At 40.2% G+C, this 10,779-nt stretch overlaps 1 protein-coding gene across 1 annotated transcript; it reads left to right on the forward strand.

Moving 5' to 3' along the window:
• Positions 1–1,034: 1,034 nt before the first annotated feature.
• On the forward strand, positions 1,035–9,971 carry LOC125535428 (eukaryotic peptide chain release factor GTP-binding subunit ERF3A). The gene is made up of 17 exons (XM_048698482.1): positions 1,035–1,338; positions 2,443–2,493; positions 2,935–3,021; positions 3,581–3,692; positions 3,936–3,981; positions 4,062–4,133; positions 5,147–5,209; positions 5,295–5,449; positions 5,561–5,625; positions 6,059–6,209; positions 6,607–6,712; positions 6,795–6,930; positions 8,345–8,409; positions 8,808–8,993; positions 9,080–9,152; positions 9,427–9,516; positions 9,628–9,971. The coding sequence occupies exons 1-16, from the start codon at positions 1,173–1,175 to the stop codon at positions 9,492–9,494; spliced, it is 1,602 nt and encodes a 533-aa protein (XP_048554439.1). The 5' UTR covers positions 1,035–1,172; the 3' UTR covers positions 9,495–9,516; positions 9,628–9,971.
• The last annotated feature ends 808 nt before the right edge of the window (positions 9,972–10,779 follow it).

The raw sequence follows: 10,779 nt of genomic DNA on the forward strand, positions 1-10,779 counted from the left end.
TAGAATCCGAGGTACTACCCCCTCGTTTTTCTTGAAGCTCTTTAGGAGGTGCTCCAAAAACTCTTAATTTGAAATGTACTCATGGAGTTGGGGAAAAATTAACCATCATTGCCACTATTAAGTGGATACTCCTTTGTTTTATTCCCCTAGGTCAGGCAGCCTCCAATAGACCTTTCCCATTAATTTTTGTCAGTCTTGAAGCTGGAGCTAACTGGAAGCCAAACAAGATAAACTGCTCTATGATGGAGCTTTAACTCCAAGGTCGAACCACTCCAAAGTGTTCTTTTTTCCACCAAAAAAGTTTACCTTTTTAGTAGTTCCAAAGTGCATTTGGTGAAGTGAAGCAGCTCCAGAGAGGCCCTTATTTTTTTTCTGAAAGTAGACAAATTGCCTACCATATTTTTATAGAAGGCATAAAATATGTTACAATAAGGGAGACCCCTATAGCTTAGTCATGGATCGTGTTAACTATCTGAAAAAACTGGATTTTTTTTGAGAAATACTGGATATTTTTTTGAGGTTTGGCAAACACTTTGCTGATCAACAAAAATGTCCATTGGGATACAAGATGGATCACGGGGATTAAAAGTCTGTTTGGCAAGCAGCTCCACTCCCGATTCACAAGGACGGATAGAAACGAGCGAGTCATCCGTGCCCACTCGAACCGTTTTCACTTGGCGATGGCACTTCTTCTGTAAATCTCACCAACTCCATAATTTCCCGATTTGAGATCCCGCAAATTGCCGCTCCGTACAAGTGCACAGCAGCCTGCTCCGCTCCAGATTTGCAACTCTGGGGAGTTCGAGCGTTCGGCGCCGCTCCGCCGGCTCTTGGAGAAGAGTTGAGGAGTGGAGAGAGTCCCAACACGCTCTAAGAATCCACAAGTGGCGACCCTTAAATCTTTTAAATACAAAACCCAGTTCAGAGTAAACTGGCATGGGCTCTGTTAAAACTGGCCCAAACAGAGAAGGGTGGGCGTCCCGTTTCCCCGTCCAGTCCAGGGTCCATATCCCTGGAGAACAATCCAGAACCCCCGGCATAAAAAGTCTGCACTCCGTCATCCTCACCCAGCCACCGCAGCCACTCCACCGAGGCGAGAGTCCAGATCCTTCCAGCCCAAAAACCCTAGACGCCGCCGCGCCCAGCTCCCTCGCTCCCCTCGGCCCGCCGGGATGGAGCACGACGCGCCGCCCGCCCCCTCGCACCACGCCCAGGACGACGGCGCCGTGGACGACTGGGCGCGCGACGACGCGGAGCCGTCCGATCGGCACGCCGCCCCCGCGGAGGAGAGCCCCGAGCCCGCGGACGCCGCCGCCGCCCCCGCGCCACCAGCGGAAGGTCCGCTCTCCCCTCATCTACCTGGTCCCGTCGCGCTCGGCTAGGATGTGCCGTCTTCTGGTGTTTTGTATGGAGGATTAGAAGCAGCGCTCGTGTGGATTAGCCCGTTCTCCTTCGGGGAATTTGTTAAGGGCTGTGATAACTGTGACGAGTTAGTGGCTGTCCCGATCGGGCGCGCAAGATCTGGAGGGGCAACGCAATTTACCTGGTAGCGCATCAAGTTAGATCTGTGGCTAGACACCTGTTTGTACCATCAGAAGAATCACTCGATGCCGATCAGTGGGATGCTAGGGCCTGAAGGGCAGTGTGACTTCCTAGGTTTTGCTGCTTGGGGATTCCATTTGTGTCCCTGTAGATCGTTAAATTGGTTGTTTTCTTGTTGTCGTGTGCTTGGGTCAGCATGCAAGCAGGGCATCCATGTTTTATCGCGTGCATTCATTCAGAGGTAGTGTGCTGAGCGTGAGAATTTCCTTGGCAACAGTAAGAGCCATTTGCAGTAGTTCTGAATTTGTATGCCTGCTAGCTTCTGGTGGAGGATGAATTGGTCTGACTGAGACGGTGTTCTAAATGGGTTTACTAGGATACGTCAGTTACTGCATAATTGGAACTGTAATTGCCAGTTAGGTTGCATAATCCGTTCAATTAGCCCGTACTATAGCTATTAGGTGGGTCAAGCATTGAGATTGCAGCACCATTTCAGAAAATTGGGAACTGTAATGAAGTGAAAACTACTAAGAAAGAATGGAAAATTGGAACTGTAATGAAGTGAAAACTACTGAGAAATAACTCATGAGCCTTGCTGTAAATATTTGTTGCACATCCGGCACTGATTGTCTTGGTGCCTGAAGTAACTAGTGGCTGGAGAAAATGCATTGTTTGTCTCCTATTTTCTTCCTGTGCCTTTAAAAGATTTCACCTGCATTAGCATGGAGAAGGTCTTTCTAGTATACTATGGAAACTGAAAGTTCATTATCACCCCTAATATAAACTCGTCGTACTTCAACTAGTGGATCCTCTGTCGTGATATGTTGTGAAATATTAGCCCTCAGTTCGTTATCACTGTGATTGGACTTCTAACATGTAACTGGAATTATGTACTGTCAGGTGTCAATGACATTCAGTCATCACTTCAGTCGTTGGAGTTGAAGACAAATGGTATGTATTAGACCCTTCTTCACACCGTTAATGCTAATTAGTTATAATTTACCAGTACTCCCAAGAATTTTGGTAATAATTTTGTGTCTTCATTTTTTGCAAATTTGGTCAATGGATGCAATAATGAGCATCTAACTATTTTAAGTTAGTTGGTAGTAACTTAAAGATAATGCCATCACACTATTGTTATGAAAGCTGATACCAAGTTAACAGATTGAAATAGTTAATTATCTCCTGCCCCCATTTAACACAAAGATAACTTTCTTGAGAAGTTGATGATCCAGAAGGTTTCTCATTTGATTTTGTGAGTTTTCTTTGTATGGAATGCCATGAATTGCTTCGACAGAAAATATAGGAGTGCCAAGGCTGGTCCTACCTTTAATTTCTATTTGTGAGTAAAAGGCTCTTAAGCAACCTACCCTGACTTCTGTATCAATCCAGCTCCTGCGCATGAGGATGTTCAAATGGTAGCAGATGAGGAAGAGGAAGAAAAGCGCCATATAAATTTGGTTTTCATCGGCCATGTTGGTAAGTTTTTCTTTTGGGCACGTCCTTTGCATTTCTGTCATAGCATCGTTTGGGTCATAACATGTGATGAGTATCTCTTGTCTTGGGGTTACTGGACTCATGAATCTTGATCAGAATACGCTCTTGTTAAAGATTATGAGTCTATTTAACAACAACAATGGTATGATGGGCCCTTCTTAAGGATTATGAGTCTATTTAATACACTCTTCTAGTCTCTTCTTGATCTTCTAGCTTGTTCAACCTTCATGTTTCGTTGTTTATGGAACCACCTCACTGTTCTTTAGAGCATGTTTGGTTTACAGCCAGAAGTTGGCCAGCCAATGTTTTGGGATGTCAGAATTTAGCAAAACCAAAACTTGCCAACATTTGGTCTCTTATTCTAGAAGTTAGCAAGAAAAATAGTAGCCAATTCTTCTATTATGGTTGGCCCATCTCTGTATTTCTACTAATCATCTTACTTCTTATTTCTGTGTAAATAGTGCTGGTGTTCTGTAGGTTCTTTTCTCTAGTATATTTTTAACCTTAAGTAAATTTTATTTTTGTTGTTTCATGGCTCCAGATGCGGGGAAATCGACTGCTGGAGGGCAAATATTGTTCTTGAGTGGTCAGGTTGATGACCGGACCATCCAGAAATATGAAAAAGAAGCAAAGGATAAGAGCCGAGAAAGTTGGTGAGTAGGCCCTGGGCAATATTCAGGTTGCCTTGTTTTGCGATTGTAACCCACAAATTTTGAATATGAGAGCAATGCCTATTCATACTAGACTACTACTCCCTTTGTAAACTAATATTAGTTAATAATGTGGATGTCCTTTCACATTCTGCTTCTTTTTTTGTTCCAATGCTTTTGCCCTTTAAATTGAGAACCACTCACTCCTTGCATTATAATTGGTAATCTGAATCTGAATACTTGCAGGTATATGGCTTATATTATGGACACAAATGAGGAAGAGCGACTTAAGGTATCTCTCCCTTACGACTGCTTAATGATCACTGTGTTGAAGCTCTACAGTTTTTTACACTTTCTCTTGCATGTGTTCAGGGGAAGACTGTTGAAGTTGGTAGAGCCCACTTTGAGACTGAAAATACAAGATTCACTATCTTAGATGCACCGGTACTTGTCTTTCACATACTACAGTGATACTCCTAGTTGTTATTTTTTTTCTTACTTGACCCTGTTCTTATTCTCTAGATTTATGTATGATTTTGTGGCCACACCAGCATTCTGATGGTCAGCATATAGTTGAACTGTACCTTTTCTTTAACCTTTTTTCATGTTCTTGCCAAATCAGGAATCTACATGGTCAACCTGATGCATTGCATATGCTTGCTTTTGGGGCCATTGTCATACTCCCTCCGTCCCAAAATAAGTGTCTCAAGTTTAGTACAACTTTGTACACAGTTGAGACGCTTATTTTGGGACGGAGGGAGTATGATTTAAGGTTCTTGAATATTTTCTATGAGATAATATAGAACGTAACAAAAATGTCTAGGATTCACTTGCAATGTAATCTGCCTGTCTTAGTTTACAGTACAAAATTGTAGATACAAAAGAATTCACATGTGCAACAGTTGGGCCGAAAGCAAACACAGGCAGATTATTTAACACTAGGAAATATGCTAATGGTTAATTCCCTTGATGGCTTTCTTGCAGTGATATAATTGAAATTCTGTTTATTTTGTGTACTGATATACAATAACAGATTCTTATCGCCTTAGGTTAGTCATGTCATTCATTGATCTAATTCAATCCTTCCTGTTTCATGTTCTGGTCCATCCTTGCCTCATTGTTAGTTGCACCTCTGTGGCTTCAAAATCATAGTTTGAACCATTTTCTTTGTACTTTCACTCCTTTGCTGGCATTTGGCAATGCTACTGTTCTGATTCATCTTATACATGCATACGTGTTAGGTGTACTCTTATGAAAATAAAGTCACACTTAATACTTTCGGACGTGCTGCTTCATTTGGACACACACAGTACACAACTTTTGTTAAAAACCCCTAGATCGACTGATGATGCTTCTGTTTTTTTTCCTGTGTGTGACTGGTCTCCTTGCCATAATTTATGAACTGAATTCTTGTTTCATGTACAGTATGTGCTTACTTGGGTGATCTGAACTTGCAGGGCCATAAAAGTTATGTTCCAAATATGATAAGTGGTGCATCTCAAGCTGACATTGGTGTTCTGGTAACATTAGGTCCCTGGGCATTGTCATTCCCATTTTCATTGGTCATATATCTCTTGGTGAATATGTTCCTTTTTTTCTTTTCAGGTCATATCTGCTCGGAAAGGTGAATTTGAAACTGGTTATGAAAGAGGAGGCCAGACTCGTGAACATGTACTGCTTGCAAAAACTCTAGGTGTTGCTAAGTTGGTAGTTGTCATCAACAAGATGGATGAACCTACAGTACAATGGTCAAAAGAAAGGTATGCCTGGTGGGACATACCTTGTATTATATGTTTCATTGAAAGCTTCTAATATTACAGCAGGTAATAGCTGGAGTAAAATAAAATAATCAATTTTATTATTTGTTTCAGGTATGATGAAATTGAAGGGAAGATGATTCCTTTTCTCAGATCTTCAGGGTACAATGTTAAGAAAGGTACTACTCTACTTTTGACCCTATCTGAAAAATTAAATTGTCATTGACACGCAGTTTCAAGATGGGTTATGTGCAATAACTTTCTGTGGTCGTCTATGTTTAGTAAATTGTGCCTTCAATGTCAATGTGTTCATGTCAATGGTTCCTTTTCTATATGTTTAAAATAATTGGGATGCGTAGAGTCCTAGACTTGCAGGCTATGTCTACTCGCTTTCTTGCCATGCTAAGTTGACACCTACCTCGTGTTCCACAGTGAGGCATTAGGATTTTGTCAAATTAATTATAGAGGCTGTACATTGTACTTTCTGCAGTTTATTGGTAGGATCTTTATATGAAACTACATGTTCTATGATCATACCTGATTCTAGGTACTATGTCATTGTTGAGCGAACTCTTATCATATTTCTAAAAGTTTCTTTGGCTTTGTTACCAGATGTCCAGTTCTTGCCTATTTCTGGTCTTTGTGGAGCCAATATGAAGACCAGAATGGATAAAAGCATTTGTAGTTGGTGGAACGGTCCTTGCCTTTTTGAAATTCTGGACAAAATCGAAGTTCCTTTGCGTGATCCCAAAGGGCCAGTAAGGTTTGGCAGCTATGCTTATGCTTAAAATCCGTATACTCCCTGTTTTAAAAAATTATGCGCTTTGAACATGACATCATCTCCAATGTTTGGTTCTTGATTATTGATTTATATGTTGTGGTATGATAGCATATGATATCGTATCTTGACTACTTCTCTTTACATTCATATTATGCCTTTACATTATCAGCATTTGTATGTTTTACTGTTCAAAGTTTGAGTACACGTCTCTTGAAACATCTTGCTCCTCTGTCCCTGTTCTAAGACAGATGGCAATTCAAATGAAAAATGGATAGACTATCTTCTATATCTTGCTACTTGTATAGATGGGTCTGCTTGATTTGTTGTGTTGATCACATGCAAGATGCAAGTTTTACAGTTCTCTTTATTATCAATGTAGGCTGCCAATTATTGATAAATATAAAGATATGGGCACAGTCGTAATGGGAAAATTAGAGAATGGGACTATCAGAGAGGGTGATAGTTTGTTGGTTATGCCAAACAAGGTATTTTCATTTTACTTCAGTGTAGCACCTTTGCTTACATGTTCTACTTAAGAGTCTGAAGCTCAATTTTGTATTTGAGCAGACCCACGTGAAAGTCACTGGTATAAACTTGGATGAGAAGAAAGTACGACGTGCTGGACCCAATGAGAATGTACGTGTCAAAGTGTCTGGAATTGAAGAGGAGGATATCATGGCAGGTTTTGTACTTTCAAGTGTTGGTAAGTGCACTCTTCAAGAAAAGTTAGGATGAGTTTCGATTGTGACGTAGTACCTTACCAACTTCTTGGCTATGACCAAAATATTGGTCTTTGTTTGGATGAGTGCCAACTTTTTGGCATGCCAATACTCCTCTCCCATGTCTAGTTCATTTCTCTGGCCAGTATTGACGAATCTATGGGCGAGCAAAAATCAACCAAAATTTTTGATAGCCAATCTTCTGGTTGGGCAACCTTGGCCACCAGCCAAATGCACCCTTAGAATAATATTAAGGTATCATGACCGTGCGTACATCAGAGCTGACATGAGGAAAGCACAAGGGCAAGCTAAAGTCAGCCAAAATTTTGTATAGCCAATCTTTCTGGTTGGGCAACATTAGAATAATAATACTAGGGTGTCATGACCGTGCATCCAGCTCCTACCTGAACTGACACGAGGAGAACAACAAATCCAGGGCTAGTGGCCTAGCTCACAAAATAATAAGCTGCACCACATAGTAGGTCCATCAGACATAGAAGGCATCAACAGGCTCATGGCAACTTCTAGTATCTATCTTAGAGATAAGATTAGTCATGATGCGATTAGTTGAGAGATGATTTGGTTCGTAGAGATCAGCTTCTTACTACTATTTTTTTCTCAACTTCTTGATATGGACAAAACACATTTTCAGTAAAGTGTTATAGCTGCTTATAGGTGTGGATCACAACTACTACCTCTGCACCAAAATATAAGATGTTTTTGCAGTTCAAATTGAACTGAAAAAATGTCTTATATTTTGATACGGAGGGAGTACTAAGAAAGCCACCCTAAAAAGGGGCAGCATGTAGCCCATAATCATTAAGCAACACAATTATCAAGTGAAGATTCTGTCTTCTGGTACCCTTATCTCCGAGACTTATCTCCTAATCATAGGTGTCATAGCCGGCCGACTCCTGCTTTTCTGTCTGAAACATCTGATGTGGGTCCAGGTTCTGGTGTTGTGGTGTCGATACAGATTCGGACATTCATCCTGGGGTTGAGTGGTTGATTTAGCATGTGTTTGGTTTGAGGAAGGACAGTATCCGATACAGTTGCTTAGCCCTTGTAAAAGAGGGCTGAAAGTGGATTGAGCTTCATTTTTATCACTGTACCACTAAAAAACTTGCATGAATTCTCTAACTAAATAATTTATGGCAGCACCAAATTTGTCCATCCCTTGAATGTGGTTATGTTATTTTAATATGCCTTGTGCTATACATCTGATATTTGTGGAAGAGGCTGCTTACTAGTGGCTTTGTGGATAATTTTTTGATATGACATTCTCATCTTGATAATATCTATACATGCAGCTAATTTGTGTAGGCTGTTTACTTGTGGCTTGTGGATATTTTTTTAATTTGATATATATTCTCATGTTGATAATGTCTTTACATGCAGCTAATCCTATTGGTGCTTTCACTGAATTTAATGCCCAACTGCAGATTCTAGAGTTGCTTGATAATGTAAGTGTTGTTTGATACTTTCAGTTGCATAAATAAGCTATAGGAGACTAATTTTCATATTTATCGTGTTCTCTGTTTCTGGTCTGTATCAACTTACCGACGAGGATTTATCGTTTATGCTTATGGGATATATGTACATATGAATATGGAATTGATTTATTTAAGTAAAAAATTGGATTGGCTTCTATGTTCAGCATGTAAGCTTATGACACTTCATACATTATGCTAATAGCAATGCTACATCTAACGTCCCATAGTATCAGGTTAATAGTCTAATATTTTGCCACCGTTTGTTTTTTTACACGAATTATCAGCAATTTGCATCATTCCAAGTATATATTTATTTATTACTGCTACACAATTTTGAAGATGTAGTGTTTCTCTTTGTAATATTTCAGGCTATTTTCACTGCTGGTTACAAGGCAGTGTTACACATCCACTCTGTTGTTGAGGAGTGTGAGATTGTTGATCTCATAGAGGAAATTGACATGAAGAAAGCGAAAGTAACTGACCCAAAGAAAAAGAAGACCAAGAGGAAGCCTCTTTTTGTGAAGAATGGTGCAGTTGTAGTTTGCCGCGTCCAGGTATATACATTCAGAATGTCATTATAGTAATATCATAACTTCTCATTGCTTGTAGAACTAATTGTGATGATGTGTTCTGCATATAGGTGACTAATTTGATATGCATAGAGAAGTTCTCTGATTTCCCTCAGCTTGGAAGGTTTACTCTACGAACTGAAGGCAAGTATACATGCTATATGGAAGATACTTTATTTGTCTTTCTGTGTTAGTACAATAGTCTGATTGCTGTTGGGGGGACGAAACGGGAACCAGCTTTATTCTAGTTCACCTGGAAATTTGTCTGGTTACCTTGAGATTTGTTAACCTTCCATTCTTGCAATATGCAACCAAAGAACCAAATAAACTAAATCTATCTGGATTCTGTTTCCCTATTTCATGCTAATCCCGCTGTTGGTTTATAACTTGTTAATGATTCTTTTGGCTGGGCTTGCAGGCAAGACAATAGCTGTAGGCAAGGTTGTTGATGTTCCTCCAGTTGGCAGGTCAACGTTTTCAGCTTAAGCCAATTTTGACAGGATGATGGGTAGGCCCGTACCCTCATCTTCTTTTACTGATCTCCACCGCTGAGATTTAGTATTATCTTTCCAGAGTTGGTTTATAAATTAATATTCCTTTTCGCTGGTTTTGTTGACAGGAGAATGAAGTGGCGCTGTCTCGAAATAGGTTTTGGAAGCAGTGAGATCGATTTTTCCAGCCAGGCTCCATGAGTCACTTAGCATTAGTTTATTGCTGAGGTCCCTTTATTGAGTTGGGGTGTATAAGTGTTGTAGCTCTGGTCACATGTTTGAGTGGTTGTAAAATCAGTGTGGTTATATGTTCCCGCTACCCAATCTGATATGACAATATAACACAGGGTGTACTGTACTCCCATCTTTTTTCCTCCATGCTACGGAAAGCTGCTCCCAGTTTCAAACATTCATGTACCACGCTTGAGCTTGTGTAGTTTATTAGTTGCTTTGATGTATATTGATATCTGTAGTTTTGCTTGGCGTGCTCAAAGATGTGTGGAAACTAGAATTTTCGTGGGGTTTGACAAAGTAGTTCAACATATACCAGGATGCCAACATATGTGCATGGCTTGAATTTTTTTTTACGCTAGTTCGTACTCTAGTATAATTGTTGAAGTGTAGCGCCAAACATGCCTAAATTACCTAAATGAAAGTTTGTCCCACATGGGCAAATCTGCCAAGGATAATGAACTGCCAAATCTGCCAAATTATCCAACTAAGTTAACCAGTAAAACTACTTCACTAAATGCATTCGTTAGAAATTATCCATCTATTCAAATTATCTAGCACTTCCATGTCATTTTTAATTATCCATATATTCAGATTATTTAACACATGAGTGCAGTTTCTACACATGCAAATTATCCAACTAAATGCATATGTGGCCTACTCACTTCACTGAGAGGCAAAATTTCGTGTTTTGACCCTTTTACAAACAAAATCGGGATCTGACCCCACTTTCAATTTTTTTTGACATCTGACCTTTTTGCTACTGCCAAAGGTCTAGGCGGTAGGTTCACGCAGGCTACTGCCAGGGCTTCCGGCGGTGGCATGGACGGTCCACTGCCGTTAGCGAACGGCCAACGCAATACCCTACCGCCGCAGGTCTTGGCGGTAGGCTCCTGTGGGTTCAGGTTTTTACAAGTTTTATTGATTGTTTGTTTTGTCACAAGTTTCACATAGCTTTTACAAGGAGGCAAAATATGAGCTCACATATTAATAAAGTTCCACATAGCAAATATCAAACAGTTTCCACATAGATTCCACATATCAAACAG

The sequence above is a fragment of the Triticum urartu genome, chromosome 2 (genome assembly GCF_003073215.2).
Source record: "Triticum urartu cultivar G1812 chromosome 2, Tu2.1, whole genome shotgun sequence".
Classification (NCBI taxonomy): domain Eukaryota; kingdom Viridiplantae; phylum Streptophyta; class Magnoliopsida; order Poales; family Poaceae; genus Triticum; species Triticum urartu.